General features: G+C 45.2%; 1 protein-coding gene across 4 annotated transcripts in view; it reads right to left on the minus strand.

Annotated features, from left to right (window-relative positions):
- Positions 1-15,913, minus strand: part of GABRA5 (gamma-aminobutyric acid type A receptor subunit alpha5) — a 56,513-nt gene extending 40,600 nt beyond the window's left edge. The window contains exons 1-6 of one of the 4 annotated variants that reach the window (XM_075737500.1): positions 15,797-15,905; positions 15,064-15,118; positions 14,292-14,444; positions 6,163-6,284; positions 4,907-4,974; positions 4,583-4,803 (exon numbers count right to left, since the gene is read on the minus strand). In XM_075737500.1, coding sequence (XP_075593615.1) covers positions 4,583-4,803; positions 4,907-4,974; positions 6,163-6,284; positions 14,292-14,377 — 497 coding nt within the window. In that variant the 5' untranslated portion in view covers positions 14,378-14,444; positions 15,064-15,118; positions 15,797-15,905. Of the gene's footprint in view, positions 1-4,582; positions 4,804-4,906; positions 4,975-6,162; positions 6,285-14,291; positions 14,445-15,059; positions 15,119-15,484; positions 15,527-15,796 lie in introns of those variants that run through there. The other 3 variants (XM_075737516.1, XM_075737506.1, XM_075737520.1) reach the window with 3 other exon arrangements.
- Positions 15,914-17,239: the final 1,326 nt, after the last annotated feature.

Raw genomic sequence — 17,239 nt, forward strand, 5'->3', positions numbered from 1 at the left:
GCAAACCTGCATCTGGGAGAGGCTGCCTTCTGGGCAGTCAGCGCTTGAGAACCCACACATTTTTTACAGAATAATTTTTCCTTAAAAAACCCAAGCCAACAAAACCTGGCCTTCCCAATGGAAGTCTTGAAAGCAGCACCGTATCTTCCAGTCAACTGGTTTTATAATCAATAGCTCTAATAGCATACAATGGTTAGCTTGCTAGTCAAGTGCTTCATACAAGAGCAGACTTTGTGCTAACATGCATCCAGGACATGTGTACACTGGCACATACAATTTTAACGCTCGGTGCTAATGTAAGAAGCAGTATTTTCAGCCTAGATAAGCCTGTGTCTTTGTTACAGAACAGCAAGCAGCGTGGTTATGCTGCCATCAAGTGGATAGCCATCCTACACAGTGCTGAATTTTAAGTATCTTCCAGGAGCGGTAAAGGTACCTGTATTTCAGGGCTGTACTAAAGATTTTGGAGTTTCTTAACACCATACTGACAGTCTTCAGCTGATAAATTATGCATTTGCAGATTAACGGGACAGATTTAACTGTAAACACTCTCAGAATCTCTGGCGATCTTCAGTCTCCATAATAACATGGGAAAAATCTGTTTGTACACTCTTCGGATATATGACCATGTCATATTTAAAACCCCAAATTGTATCAGATGCCTGGCAGTCCTAGTGGTAGCAAAAGGGGTTTGGGGTCCTTTCAAAATGACAGTGAGAATGGGGCTCCAAAAAGCCTAGCCCTTGGGATGACACAGAAAGATTTTTCAGTATCTACAAGCTGATAGAAAATAATAAAAAAATGCCTATGAGCTGCTGGTGAAAAGTTAATTTATGGTCCAAAAGCTTCGCCCTAGTAAGCATGCTTTACTTCATACAATTTCTGGCTGCTTTGCAGCTTTTTTTCTGGCGTTCTATAGCAAAGTTTATCAAAGCTTCTGTCTTTATAGCCAATTCCCACTGAGGGAAAAAATGCAGCTCGCTGAGACATGTTAGTTCTCTTCTTAGCCTGAAAAGGCTGCTTAAATCACTGTCCCCATTTTTCAGAATAGTTTCATGGAATAAACGAATTTTATGCTTTTTATAGCATTTATATCTCAGATAAGGTAAACTAAATATCTTTTAAGTTTTTAAAGGAAAAAATCAATTTTTGCCTCCATTCACAAAGCTATTTTTCTATACAGATTAGTGAAATATGAGGCATATTTGCTAGTGCTTTCTTACCACAGTGCTCCTACTAAAATAATAATAATAATAATAATAATAATAATTAAAAAAAATCTTCTAAAAGTGGAGATACGGACAATACTCCCCTCTAGGGGCAGACACAGAATTTGCAACGTTCAATTCAGCAGTGCATCATTTGTAAACCACATTAGTGAAATGAAACAAATAGGGCCTAACCAAATCAAAGACAACCAGAATTATTAAGAAGTCATTCCCTGCAGAGAACGCTGCTGCCTATGAAATCGGTCTAAGAAGCATGCTGTATTCCCATATTCATGCAGAAGGGTTTTAATACTACATGTATATAGAAGCTCATTTATCAGATTTCCCTAGCAACATACACCCCATCAGCTTCTGACCCAGACAACATATCATCGAATGCAATGTGCAAAGAATACATTTTTTTTTATAAGTAAACACATGTATCATGAAAATGTATGTACTGACAAGCACTAAAGCTGGAAGTTTACTCAGCTGATCACACTCAGTATATTTGGAAGTCAAGTAAGATGGAAGGTCAGCATCAGCTCGGCTGCTTCCCTCCTCTTCATTCAGGCAGCCAGATGCGAGGTTGGAAAAGCAATTCAAGCGTCTCCGTCAATGACAGAGGGTCCAATCCTCTCTGCGCGGTTTACTCCTACGTACAGTCTGGGAAGCTTGCAATTCCTCCTTGGAAACGAGGGGAATGCAGAGCTAGCGGAGGGTTGTCTCCACATCCCCAAATCCTGAGAACCGCATAAGCCTGGGGGGAGCGGCAGGGGATGGGGCTGACGCCCCAGCTAAGACCCAGTGCCTCCAACCAGTGCACCACCACTGGGACGAGGAGCTCTCCCCTCAAAAAGCTCAACACTACCTATCTTCTCATGGAAAGCCATGCTAGGTAGCAGTGCTGAGCTGTTACCTTTGTCGGGACGTGCAAAGGCAGCCGAAGGGGCTGGCTCCACATCACAGCCACCTCTGCGCAGGCTGGGACCGGATCCTCCAGCCACCTCGCAGCGGAGCCTCGCTCACACCGCTGAACGCCCATCACAAAGAAGTGCTACCCCCAAAGTAGCACAGCTCCATGCACGTTACAAAAGCAGTCCCCTGACTTTTGTTTAGACAGAATAGCATAGACACTCTTTTATTTTTAAAGTTATTACTTGCAATAGTGGAAGGCAAGCTATTTAAAAAGCTTTGCGCTCCATTTCTTATCACATACACCATGGTTAGTGGGAATTTATTTCCACACACATGCACACCCACACACAATACTCTACCAAAAAAAAAAAAAAAAATTATGTTGCATGTTTTTTAGGTTAGAAAAGCATTCTGTGTCTTTCTGTAGCCTACAAAAACATCAATCCCGAGAAGCTTTCTCCCCTGTAAAAAACAGCGGAAAAGGGACTGAGTAGGACGATGAGAAAGTCTGTGTCAAACCCAAATTTTTCTCCAGCTGCATATGCTGAGCAGGGCGCTGTCGTTTCCTCGATATACCTATAGCCTGCAGCACCTAATATGACAATACTCTGCCATGGTCACAGGAGAGGCACCTCCACAGAGTAACTGAGATTCAGCGGCAAGCCCACCTAGGTCTCACTCACCCAGGTGCTGCTCCGCTACCTCAGGTGGCTCAGTTCATTACCTCATGAATCGGTGCTTCGCTGCACTTCTTTAACGCTGCAAAACTCAGGGCTTGCACAGAAATAGCATGCCAGCTGCGAATCCGCTGCACGACGTAGTATTTTGCTCCAGGCTGACTGCTAGCCGGGTCTGGACTTTATTTACACAAGTAATTCACACGGATAATCGGGAATTGCCTCTGTGGCAGTCTCTGGAGTTGTACTAGTGTAGTCCTAAAGGCAGTGAGACTGGTTTCAAGGTCAACATTACCAATAATTTTGTGAAATATAGGTTTCTCTGAAAGTTATGCTGACTTTTATTCATTTAAGCATGTATGGTTATCCTCACATTGGTTCAGGAGTTTATTATTGCGGAGATCACTAACTTGGGGCTAGTAAGAACAGCAATACACGTAGCAGAAGAGAAAATGAGAGGGTTTTTTCCTTCTTTTAAACACAACCTCTATCGTGTCTAAGTCTTTTTAGCACTGGTGCAGTTACAACTGTGATGCTCTATAGCTGTAAGGACTTCTGTAACGATACCTTACTTCTCCTAAACCTCTTTTCCATTCAGAAGAAGAGATTTAAGGCTAGGGCCAAAATAAAACGGAAAAACCTGAAGTAAAACTGGGAAGCTCCAAGTGCCTGCATACAAAAGGGTAATCTCCTTGAGCCCCAAAAAGTCTTAACCACTGGGCCACAGGAGCGAGCTTGGGGCTCGCTGTCCCAACACGCGGCAGCGGGTGGCTGTCGGCTCTGCCCCACAGCAGGATGGGGTGCCGGCGGCAGCTCAGCTCCTCCCTCCCTTTGTTTGGGGGCTGCCTGCTGAACACCCAGGCATCTCAGCATCCAACCTCAGGCTCCCGAGCACTTTGTTGGGTCTTAGGCACCACTCTGGGCTTGTATGTGAAAAACTCAGAATCACACTCCATTGCTCAGTAGTTTTTTTCCTTTCATCTCTTTTTCAAGTCTTGTCCGTATGACTATGCTGTTGAAGAAAACCCTGCTGAAGACAGACAGCAGTCTTAATTACTACAGGCTAATTACCTTTAATGAGCAAACTGCTGTACATTGATGTGGGATTTGGCCTGAGAAGAATTTCAGACAATCCTCTAACATCGCAGATACTATATCTTATATCTAGGTTACACAAAAATGAAGCTTGACAGTATCCTCTAATCAGATGAGGAGCATGACCCTGAAGATCTGAGACACCAGTCTGCTTCTCTGCCAATATAATGTGCCAGCTTTGTTTTCAGGAAAGTACTTGCTAAAGCGGCTTCACAGTGCTGCTAGCTTATTTCATTTACCCCTATGATGATTTGCCTTTTAGCACTATTAGTGAAATAAAAAAATAAAAAATAATAAAAGCTCCAAGGGTTCAAGATGGACTGACCCAGAACAAGATCTCAGTTTCTGGCCTTGGAGACAGTTCTCCTGCAATCAGCACTGCAGCTGCAAATACAAACAGTAAGAGAGAACAGATCTTCATAAAAATGCTGGACTGAATCATCAAATCTGTTGAGAATATGCCTTCCATTTAATCAAAGGAAATATTTAAGCATTAGCAGTATTCAGAAGCTACAAATTAATTGGTACTTGTAGGCAGTGATTATGTTTTCCATTTTTCTTGATATTCACATAAATATGTGTGAAAGATTGGTTGCCCGGCTCTACTAGGAGTGGGGGCTCCCCACAAGTATTTGCAGAGCTAGTGGGGAATCAGCATCAGAAGAAATCCATCCCGGTTATTACCTCATGGTATACAGCAGGGTGCCGTCATCCTCCAGGCGCAGAAGTTTGTTTGGGGTTGTCATGTTGTGAGCAATAGATTTCTTGCCATTGTGGAAAAAAGTGTCCGGGGTCCAAATCTTGCTGGCGAGCAGGTTGTTCAGAGGGAGGCGTTGCATAGGCCCTTTGAATCGCAGCCTTTCGTCTTTCCAGCTTTGTCGGAAAAAAACGTCAATGGTGTATTCCTGGCACAAAGAAACAGTCAAGATATTGCAGGGTCTGAATAGAAGCGATGGTTCCAAAGCAAAGTAAATACAATGGAGTCGGGAGCCATGCACTCGAACTTACCATTTCTGTGTCTGACACGGGACCAAAACTGGTAACATAGATGTCTGTTTTCACCTGAGTTATTCTCTCTGTAATAAAAATAGGCTCTGCATTAGTAATTGCTCTAAGATGCAAGTACGTGCTTCTGATGCATTTCTCTATTAACAATTTCTGAATCACTCAAAAATCCCCAAAAGCTTAAATTTAAGAAGTTGTTTTAGGAGGAATTTCATCCTCGATCAAATGCAGATGTCAATCTTCGGGAGCTCAGGCTCTCTGCTTATAATCAGTGGCAAGAAACAGGCCCTTCGAAGGTACGATTCCTCTGACCGACAGGTTTCGACACCTACTATGGGATGAGATGAAGTGAGTCTTGGCAGGACCTATTCCCCTCTGCTGGCTTGGGTGATCTGACCAATTTCAGACATCTCTATTATAGATGTCCAAAGTTAGGTAAAATTAATACTACCTTCAAGACTCTTAAATCTTTCTGGCATCTTTTCAAATCCAGGACTAATTTAATTTAAGGGCAGAAATTTCAGAAGCTGGTTACATAAGATAGGAGCATCGAGCCCTATTTTCAAGCATCTCTGTGTAAAGTGAGAGGAGAAGGAGAGAAAGGGATGAAAGCAATGTGTTGGTCTCACAAGAGGAAGGGGAGGGGGTAACCAGATTAAAAAAGGGCCAGGAAGAAACATAACAGATGGTTTACACATGGTAGAAGATGAGAGAAATCTGGGGGATCGAGAGCTGAAGGAGGGCTCAACAAGGTTAGGATGGCAAGCAACTATTCACATGTTATGGTTTTAAAATAGCTGCTATAGAGGTTATCAAAATGACATATCAATACAGATTCACTGTAGCTGTCTAAAAATAGATGGTTTGGGGATCTGTTTTTAACAGAGATTTTTGACACCGGCGTAATTTTATACATGCTGACCAGTGAGGGAACCTTGCAGCAACCTGCTGGCACCCTGTCTCGCTCACCTTAGGGAGTACCAGAAAGAAAAGAAATCCAAACTGTATTCAGTTACAGAAAAAATGCATCACACATGCTCTCCTAACCCAATCTCAGATGACCTCAATGACTGAAAGAAGATGACTTCCAGTGACCTTTGTATTGTTCCCTGTTTGCCAGAAGACAAATGTACTTTTCTAATGAAACACAACTCCCTCGTCAAGGCCTGTGCTGAGAGCAGGCACCCATTTGGGAAGGCATCACGTAGACGATGGTCCCGCATAGCGGGGGACCGGCCACAGCGAACGTGTTATCCTACCTCCCAGTCCCGGGCGCAGTCGGTTGTCGTAGCCGTCCAGCAGACCGTCCAAGATCCTGGTGAATATAGTGATGTTGTCATTGGTGTCCTCTTTTCCCGATGCTGTTGGCGTTTGCGAGAAGCTATTTTATGCAAACAAAAGGAAACACGTCAAAAGCCATGCCAGCCTCAAGGGGCTTCAGTCTCAAGGGAATTTTGTGACGGAGCCCCCGAGCATCCTGCAACTCCAGCTGAGCGGCACAGGGAGCTGCGACGATTTCATCACCGCTACAAGCAATCATAAATAGCTCTCCCTGGAGGAAGAGGACCCGAGGAAAGGACCCATGCCATGGATGTACAGCCCTGGGGTGCCGCATCGAGGGACACCTGAGCCCATGGACCCTCTTGCACAGGGAGATCCCAGTACCCTGCCCCACCGCAGCCCCACTGCTTCCCCAGCACTGACACGTCTCCGTCCTGGGGCCAGCAAAAGCTGTAACTGGTTTTTCCCCGGGTTAGCTCTCCAGTCTTCGGGAACTGCATCAGCTGGCAGAGGAGCTGCACGAGCAGCACAGGTTTGCCTGGGGACACTCCTTCAAGTCTGCCTGAAGGTACTCTTTAATACTTACATGCCAAACAGCTTCTAATTTCCACAATGTATGTATGTAATCTATTGCCAGAACAAAGGATGAACTCTAACCTCATTTGAGAATAACGAACTCCCACTGCATTCAAAAGTCCCACCCCTGATCACTGGGATATCTGAAAAAATATACTGCGGTACAGAAAACACAGTTCTTCATTCCTCCTCTCTCTTTTGCATAAATTAGTCCTCCCTTGTAGTATGCAAATAACAACAACATGTAGTGGGCCTCATTTCATATCTTTTGGGCCAGATTTGTTGTTATTCCAAACTCTTTTTTATTTCCGTGAGATACGTACAGAAGTATTTCAGATATGGTCCTTTAAGCCCATAGAACATCACTGATTTTTTTTATTTTAAATTTGTCTGCTCAGGTATCCATGGCTCAGACCTAGGAAGCTGATTCTCCAGCTCACAGCACAACCATAACTTGCATTTTTAAGTCCATTTGATTTTCATTTAAAGAGGCTCAGGAGAATCCCCTGCCTACTAACGTCTTTGCTTACCTAAAGAACAGACATATAAGTTTATCCATAAGCATGCTTCACCTGCAACAAGCAATGAGCATCTCTTAAGTCAACAAGTTTGCTCACACTCGGTGCTTATTCAAGTTTCGGCCTCTGCTGAAATCACCAAAAAATGCTGCGGCTGCGACAGAGGGCACATCGCCCCACTAGGAACCGTACCCTGCCTCATGCACCCTGCCAGCAGACAGGAAACACTTCAGCTCCAGCAGCCTGAGCTCACTGTGATCCAGTCACCCAGAGATAAGAAAATAAAAAAAAATAATCCATGTTTATTTACTACCAGTCCCCAGGGAAATAAATCAGTAAATAAATAAAGAACCTCAAAGCATCCCTCTGAACAGCTTGCTTTGCAGAATGCTTATAACGTGTTAGGCTTACCTAACAGAACAGGATTTATACAAGAAAGATGAGGGACCTCAACCTTGTTTTACCCATGCAAGGTTTACACTCACGGGACCTCGCTGACCCTCGACAAGCTCAAAACTGGAGAGCCCAAGGCCACCGAGGAGCTCCCCTTTGCTGCAGGCAGAGGCATAGCTGCAAACCTCACCCGTTTTTCAGGCCATCCCATCTCTCCGTGGTCACAAGACAAAACGAATTTTTGTTTCCTATGCTGTGACCACAACCTCCAGTCAATAACTGAGGCAGGCAACATCACGGATATGTTTGACTATAATGAAAGACAGTTAATCCAGCAGATGCAAACCGATTACAGAAACGTTAGACAATCCTGCAGACCGGACCATTCGAGACAAAAGCCTGTATGCTTTTTTGTCGATCGTAACCCAAGGGATTCACTGCGTAAAGGTGAATATTTACAAGCAGCAGCCTAACGAATACAAACAGGAGACAGTAGTTACAGAGGTTCTTACTATGCAGCGACTGTAACTAATGCTTTGGCAAAATCCTAGAATACTATCTTAAACTTTTCTCATTTCTTTTAGCTTCTTTTTTTCATAAGAAAGAGATATGCATCATGCTGCCTGCCTGCTTCACCATATCAATGTACAAACCCGTTTTCATTTTCCAATGCATCTGACAAAGAAGCGGAGAGATCAAACTTCATTTCATTCCTGCAAGTTTCCTGAGAAGCGGTGACTAGACCAGGGGAGAGCGATCTAAATTAGTGCCTCATTAAGTAAAAATGTGAGGTCAGCAGTCATCTATTCCCTCTGGCTGGCTGGCTGGGCCAGTCAGCACGCATGTGGCTCAGATACAGCCTCAGCAAAACCAGCCCACCTCCTCTCTGCTAATTAAGAGATATGGAGGAGACTTGCAGGGTGATTAGGAAAGATCCTGGAAGAAAAGGACCGCAGAGGCAAAATGTAGGTGTTGCAATGGGAGATGGGAACAAGGGATGCCAAATGCGGAGCCGGGATTATTGCAAAGGTACGGTGCTGGGGGCACAGGGTACAAAGCTTCACTAGTTTCTCTGCTCTTGAAAAAGCTTGTTATTTTTAGTGCTTATGGCTGAATTCAAAGCCAATTGAACTCAGAGGGAAGATTTCCATTGAACTATTTTTGTGGGGATGGGACAAAATATACTTAGTTCTCATAACTGCTCCTCTGAATCTAACGAGAGTAATTGATGCTGCTTCCTTCCGTCTCAGCTATGGACATCTTTCACAAGAATAGTATACACACCTCAAATACTGAAATACTTTTCTATCTCCACAAGAAAAGCTAATTAATAGATGAAAAAGATGTAGAAACAACTAGGGTGAAGACTCATAAAAAGTCTGCACTTCATCTGCAAAACTGCAATCCAATTTAGATTTGGCAGATCGCTTCACCCGAAAAAGAAGGCATCTGATGCTGAATTTTGGCGAAACGTCAGTATTATGTGAAGTTGCGTTTGTAGACGGATTACTGTTTGCCATTAATGCAAACGTTACCTTTTCTCTCACAGAAACGTTAGCTTATAACTTCCATTTTTGATATTGTTGGTGACATACACGTTTTGGAGTAAGTGCTGAGGTCTTTTATGACATAAGACCTTTAAACTGTACTTGAAAAGTTATGTGCAGATATTAGATACTATAGCTTTATGAATAAAGAGAAAACAGGTGATATCCTAAACTAATTATTTCCACACAGCTAAAGATCAGGTTTTATCAACATATTAGCAGGTAAGCACATTATTGCCTCTCTGCAACCAAAAGTTTTTTTATAGCAGACACTTTCAGTTATGGATAAAAATAAACCTAGAGAAGAACCTTACAAAATGCTAAGAAAATTCAAAGATAATTATATTTAAAGCTCATTATCAAACATAAACTAAACCAACCAGGAATACTTCTCATCACATTTATTTAATAGTGCAATTTCAGGGTGACTGAAAAAATCAGAAGCCACAGAAGAGGCCCATCAATGTAAAATGTAATAACTCTCTAAAGATGCTCAGCTACCTCTTCCGAGACGTTCATCATTTACCATTTTAAACATCACTGTCTTTTTTGCCATCTAGTCAAAATCATGACAGATACTATTCATAGCTTAGTTGTAATAAGAGCAAAACGTATGGTAGATATTTAATGATTTTCCCAAAACTTTAAAAAAAAAGGTAAAAGACACTGGAAAAATAACTGAGAAGCATTTTGTGGTTGAAAGTTGTATTTGTTTTTCTCTCTCTCTTAAGAGTAGAGTTTCCAATAACCTGCTTTAATAGGATTGGAATTATACCAGAACTTCAGACAAATTAATAGTTTGTGGAAAATAGTGGAGAACGCGCTTGCAGACTTTTGGATACTGTCAGCTGGCCAGACGTCAAAGGAAATAGATTTACTTCTCTAAGTTAGCTTCTTGCCATCTCTTACAGATTCTCGTGATCTAAAAATCCTGATATTTTGTGAATTTGTGCAATGAAGATGCAATTCTTTCACATCAGATTAGGATAGAGGAGAGGACTGACTAAAATGATGAAGCTTTAATGGCCTTTGCAGATCTTTAAAGAATAATTTCATTCTTTATTTAGCAAGAGCAGTATTTTATTGGGACTGAGCAATTTGTCAGCAGTACAATAAAGCCTGTTTTTTGTAGGGCGATGTCTTATCGTCCTCACCTCCTCGCACCTTAACACCCCTTTCAATATCCTGAATTTCTCCCAGTTATTTAAAGACCTCCCGGCACTCTCAGCTCCCCAAGTCACCGACCTGCAGGTTTACTAGGAGGCAACACATGCCAGGGCTGATCCTGCACCAAGCAGGAGCTGATGGCCCGCAGGTACCCGCCTGCTGTTTGGCCAGCCAGCAGGACAAGCGAAACAGAGATGCTGAAGCCGTAGCTTTCTGTTCGGCAGAAGGATTGACTGAGCCTGCCTCCTCCCAGCAGTTCTAGGTACCCACTTAGTGTTCCAATTATTAAAATTGTCTAATGGGGTCAAAAAGCTATCTATCTGGAGACATGGAGAAGGAAAGAAAAACAGAATTAAAAAAAAAAAAAAAAGATAGGCATGACTGTATAAGCATATGATAATTCTTACAACATTAGTCTTAAAAATATGAGGAAGAATTCTTTAGCATCTGCAAGTGTTTGGAAAGGGATAACCCAGCAGAACTAACTGCTTAGGGTTGCAGCAACTAACTTGAAATAACAGCCTGAAGGAGAGGTATGTTTAGCCTAAATAGCAGGATTATGGTCTTAGTGATAAGGGCTGTGAGCTAGTGGAAAAGTATGCGAAACTACAGACACACCACGGACTGAATTCTTACAGTGTACAAAGAAGTCTTGCCTTAGCTACATTTAATTGGGATCTTCTGTTTTCCATGTTTCTACTATTATAAATATTATTAGCAGATGGCAACTATACTGTGGTTACACCAACAACATCCGTCCCCATTGGTTTCAGCTCTCACACAGATTTCTGAAATTGCACATCTGAAATGCAAAAACACAGGGACCGTGCGTCACCAACGCGTCACCAGAGATGTCCCCATGGACAGTATGGGACTTGCGAAAAAGATTCAGGATGCCGTAAGGTTAGCCGGCATGGCGCCGACCACGTGCTACCTCATCTCAGGGAGATCTCGGTGCAGGTGGTCACCCATCGTGCCGACCCTCACAGGGCTGCAACCGTGTGGGCTCCCCGAGGATCAGAAAGTGCAAGATGCTGGGCAGTGCCCCAGCACCCACCGAGTCTGGCAGGACAGCACCCTGCGTACATTGATTTGCTTCCTGCAGGATGCTGGCAGCGTCGCTCTTGTGGGCATCCGTCTGAAGGGAGCAGGATCCAAATTATTTTGAATTTCCACTGACCCCTTGCCAGGAGAGCACCCACCTCCTGCTTGGTTTTGTCAGGCTGACCCTGTGGGCCTTACGCTCATGAAACCGTGACTGAATTCAGTGCAATCCTTCACATAAAACAAATGGGAGGAATCAGCCTCTTGTCTCATCTGAAAACACTCTTCACGGTTATATTTGGCTTTTAATTATTCTCTAGCTCTGTTATTAATACATACTTTCAAGACAATGGTGAACTATCTTGACATACTTCAGTAAGATACCTTAACTCGTTAGAGCATTATACGACTCAAGGCTGAATTCAAGCAAGCTTGAAAAAACCTGGACTCTGCTGGACCATTTCTGGAGAAGAAGACTCATAAAACTGTTACACCAACAACAGTGAGGGGCTTCGCATCCTCTTCTCGTTTCATCTGTATCTTTGAATTTTAATTCAGTGATTTTTCTTTAAATAACTTCTACCAGCTATGCCTACAGTCCTTCTTGACCACCTATTGATGTGGATAACTCTCGATAGTCATTCCACATTTATGTTAAACATTAATCACAGACTTTTGCTGAGACTTCCAAAGTAGCCGAGGAGACTGAGAGACATAATTCCTGTTTATTTTACCAGGCATTGTGCATAAAAATCCCCCAAGGTGGCTTTGGCTATGTCAGCAAAAACTGTATTTATGATTTAATATAAATATGGAATGGCTATGGAGAATCGTAGACAAATCTCTGCCTTCATCTGCAATGTCCTACTGTATTTTTAATTTGTGCTCGTTTGACCAATCACTTTTATCTAGCACATTGCAAAATGCACTGCAATGTAACAGTGCAGTCCAAACACGGATGAAACTAATAAAGAAGAACCCAGTAGCAACAGCAAGTATTATCAGTATTAGATTCTTGCAGTTAATATAGCAGCCTACATGTAAATTGTACCGTTCTGTCCTGAAGAGTCAGTCCCAAAGCACTTAGCAAATTACACTCTGAAACTGCTTCTGCCTCTGAAACAGAAGCGCTGGAGCATCCTCTGTCTTTTGAGCGGGGTCAAAATTCAGCCCTAAGGCAGCGTGTGAATGGTACAGCGAATTGAAGCTGCTTATCTCTGCAGGCCCGGACTAAAATTACTAGATCAGAAATGGGGGGTGTGGGGGGGAGGTTACGTGATGATCTCATTTTAGTGCACAGAAGCTTTTTGAGTAACTTGCAGAAAACAAGTGTCCTAGTTTCCCGTAACTGTCCTGTTCTGATTATCTGCCAGGTTACAGGTCACACCAATTGCTACCTAGGATTTAGATTCAGTATTTGCTTTGGAGTCGAAAAGGAGAGCTAAACCCTCTTTCTCCGTGCCCCCCCCCCCCCCCCCCCAGCCCATTCTTCTGTTAGAGGAGGGACACAGTTAAAAGACTCCACACCAAACAGGTCACGCTCAACTATTGCAATGTGCTGCCTTCTGCAAGGATGATGGACAATCAGGAAGGCTTTAAGGTTATAGTCCTCAAAATTTTCTCAATGTGGTAATACTTTGTCAAATCACAACCGTGTTAAGACAAGTTTAAGACCAGGCCCACGTTATCTAAGCTCTCCTCACATCTATCACAAAATCCAGGGAGCTTTGCCTTAGACCACAGTGAAAGGAGGATCAAGCTTTTCCAAGGTGAATAAATGGGTGTGCAGCTCTTTGCATCCTTTGTACTTGGTGGTCCTACAACCATTCACGTAAGCCACTGTGGTCACAGGCTTCTGCCTGCCTGCATGGGACACACGCTGGAGACAGGGCTAAGTTTTGCTTACAGCATGAACAGTCATCACTGAAAGTCTGGTCTTTCTCCTAGTTCCAACCTGGAAAAAAATCACTTTGCTTGAAGTCATAAACTGATTTGCATCTCCATTTTGTATCTTCTTATAGCAAGGAATTGATGGGTGTGCTTGTGAATCAGCACGTTGGGAGGATTCGTTTTTTTCTGGTGAAATCATAAATAATTGTTCTCCTCCACAAAGAAGAATCAACCTACGTTTCCAGAGCACTTGCAGAAATGCTTTTTCTAGGCTCCATTGCATAGCCTGATTTTGGAAAGTTCTTAAGATCTCTGGGTTTAGGAAAAAAAGCGTATAAATAGGGGGTTCCTGTTTGGTTGGTTTTTTCCTAAGAGCTACAGTAGGAGTATTTCTTCAATACAGTTTTCAGAATATCACCATCAGGAAAGCATCCGAAGTAAAAATAAGGAAACAGGATTCCTTGTTATGTGCTTCAGGGAAACACAATTTCTATTTATTCCAGCAAGTTTCAAACTCAGCCATCCTTCTGAGCAGTCACGATCTTAGCTTACTCACTAGGAAAGCCTGTACCAGCTCACAGCATGCACCGAGTCCTGCTGTTGCAGCCTGGCGACTACTGCCTATAGTCTGCACCCGCCAGGTGAGAGGGAAGGGGCAAGCCCCCCTCATCGCAGCCACGGGGGCAGGGAGCACCGCAGCCCCCGGCCGTTCTACGCCCAGGGTAGGCCTGGTCTGAGCATCCTGTGCCCCCCCAAGCCTCCCCACAACAGCGTTACGGGCATGAAGAACCGATACGTGACAGTAAATTTGAGCAAGAAAGCAAATCGCTCCCTTCCCCCTGACACCAGCAAGTTAAGATGAAATGCAAAGCCCGCTTGTTTTGTTCGGCGGCTCCGCATCGCACGGAGCCAAGGTTTTTCATTTCCTTAAAAAAACCCACAGCAAAAATTCAAACGCAATTGGCAACTCACCCGAAGTGGCTGGCTAAACTCATGGAAATGCAGAAGAGGAAGAAGTTTTTGATCATGATAAAGCCAGAGACCATCCCATTGTCCATTCCAGAGGAGAGGAGGAACGCAGGTGGTTGCTTTGGGAAAGGTGCAGCTGCTCACTTGGTTCTTACGCTGCAACAATACAAAAAAAAAAAAAAAAAAAGATAAATTATTACGCGGACAAACAGCAGGATAGCCGAGTTCAGCTAACACCGCATCTTCTGCTATCTCTGTTTTTCACAAACTTATCTAGGCTTATGTAAACATCAGCTGTTTATGTAAAATTGTATATCTTCAAGGACATGTTTTACCTTCTGCTGACAGCAAACTGCAAAACAGGAAAAATTCTTAGTGGCCCCGTTTTCCCTTGTATTTGTCCGTGATAGAATAACTAAAGAAACAGTCACCATTTTCCAAATGCCACTTTCGACCCTTTACCTATTTCCACAACTTCCACACGCCTGCAAACCCAGGGCAGTGTGCAGCCTCTGCATCCCTTCCTTCCATCGCAATTTTTTTCCCATTAAATACCCGGCTTCCCTTTCCAAAATCCCAGTTGAAATGCCAAGAAACACCTACTGCTTCTTGGAATTCACGCTGCTGATGCACGGCTTAGCAAAAAGAGGGTGGGATGGGGGGGGATGGTGGTGTAAAAAGTGACCTTCCTCGCAAAGGCACATAAACCTCACGCTAGCACGAAGAATGACAGTAATGTAGCTGCTCCAGCGATTGCCGCTTTTCGGATACCTGCCTCAGCGACCAGATCACCAATTTCAGCATTGTGCACTAACGTTTTCCTCTGTGCCCTATTAAAAAAAAAACAAAACCAACAACAAAACAAACAAAAAAAACCCCCAACCAAACAACCCCCCAAAAAAAGAAAACCAAAACCAACAAAACCCCCAAAACAACCCCCAAAAACACACCCAGAGGGGAGCTGCCTGTATTTTCCACCCGAACCCTGTGCCCCCGCGCTACACCGCTCAGCAACTTACTCTCCCCACGCCGCCGGCGCAGCAAGGCGAACAGCCCAAACCACAAGCCGCCCCCCCAGGGCTCCCCCCGCCCGGCCCGGGCTGCCCCGCGGCGGGTCCCGCTCCGCTCCGCTCCGCGCCGGGCACTGCGGGGCCGCCGCTCCCTTCCGCACACGCGCAGCCCCGACCCGCCCGCACCTGCCCGGCGACCGCCGCCCGCTCCCCTCCGCCGCTGCCCGCGCACTGTGCCCCGGGGCGCCGCGCACCGCTCCGCACCGCTCCGCGGAGGGTGGCACCTGCCACCCCTTCCATTCTTCCCTTCCCTTCCCATGCCGTGCCATCCCCCGCGGCGCCCCCGGGCTTGCCCCCACCCTGCCCGCCCGCCAAAGTTTCCCGCGGCCATGTGCGCGGCGCTGGGCGCAGCGGCGGCCACCCGGGGGGGGGGGGCTGAGGGCAGGGCTCCCCGCCACCCTCCGCCGGCCCGGCCGGGCGCGGGAGCCCTGTGCTTACCGGCAGCCGACGGGGGGGACGAGGCCGAGGGGGCGGTGTTTGCCCGAAAGTTGCGGAGCGGGAGCGGAGCGGGAGCGGCGGCGCTGCCTCCCCGCCGCTGGCAGGCGCGGCCCCGCCGCAGCACCGCCCCCGCGCCGAGCCCGCGGACGGGAGCGCGGGTCGATGCGCGGGGCGCGCCAGCCCCTCGGGGACCCCAGCGGGGAGCAACACCACCCCCCCCCCCCCCCCGTCCGGAGGGTCCTGCGGGTCCCCGGGCTCCCGGGAGCAGCCCCCCCCCCCCGGGCACGGTCCTGGGCGAGCCCGTCCGGCGCTGACCCTCCGGGGGGGAGAGCCCCTGGCGCAGCCCGGCCCGGCCGTGCCGGTGTCGTGTAACCGTGAGGGAAGGGCCGTTCCCGACAGCGGGTGAGGCTTGGCGGTGTATAGACTCCTTACACACACACACATAAGCGTACATACGTATAGACACCCATACATACATAGATCTGTATCTATATTCCTCTTCTATAGCCAATGGACCTCATCTAAGCCATTATAACTCTTAAATGCTGAACTGGGGATTTGTGCCTGCAACATTAACTCTGTTTGTACACCCTCACTGTTAGGCATCCGTGGCTGGTATCGGTATTAAAAATTTCAAGAGACCTGCAGTAACGTCGAGGTTTCCTTGTGACTGTATGCAGTGTTATTCCAGAAAAATGGATGCACTGCTTCACAGTCTCAATATAGGGAGCGTTACACTGGCTACGTGTTCAAGTCACGTATATTATATACTGCCCGCAGGTGCGGAAGGATTGGTGCATTCTGAACTGTCCAAACGATGACATGAGTGTTGTATAGTCCCACTTCCTGTGGATTCCTTGAGATGCACGCGACATTTTGTAGCATGTGCGTTTTACATGTGATAAGTGTATACTGCTGTGACCACACTTCGAAATAATACTCCAAACTCAGTTATTAAATTATCAGATCTAACGAGGTAATGTCTGTCTTTCAGGCAACATTATGGATAAGAGAAGCATTTGTCTTTTTCCTATACCCATAAAGAAGCTCTATGAAATTAATCCCCCCACTGAAATCAGTATTGATTCTGTAGCTCATTGCCACAGAGGGTGCTGCTATACGTGTGCCTAGTTCACGGTCTGCACGGTTTGAACTGGAAACTGGTCCTTATGAATTTAAATTTCCACTTTTTTGATTATATGTGGCGCTTAGCTGCGTTCAGGTTTTCCAGCAATGATTTATGATCTTAAATGCGGAGCCAATGACATACGTTGTTGCTCGTTGTTCCTTAGTGACTTCAACAAATACGAAGTTGTGAATGAATGTTGCTATCAGAATAGCTCTCCCGGTGCTTAAAAATATCTAAGTAGTATGAAGCGCCAGTAGTTTCTCACGATAATGTTCTTGCCTGGGAGTGTTTAAATCAGATTTTTTACAGTGCTT

The sequence above is a fragment of the Balearica regulorum genome, chromosome 1 (assembly GCF_011004875.1).
Source record: "Balearica regulorum gibbericeps isolate bBalReg1 chromosome 1, bBalReg1.pri, whole genome shotgun sequence".
NCBI classification, from domain to species: Eukaryota; Metazoa; Chordata; class Aves; order Gruiformes; family Gruidae; genus Balearica; species Balearica regulorum.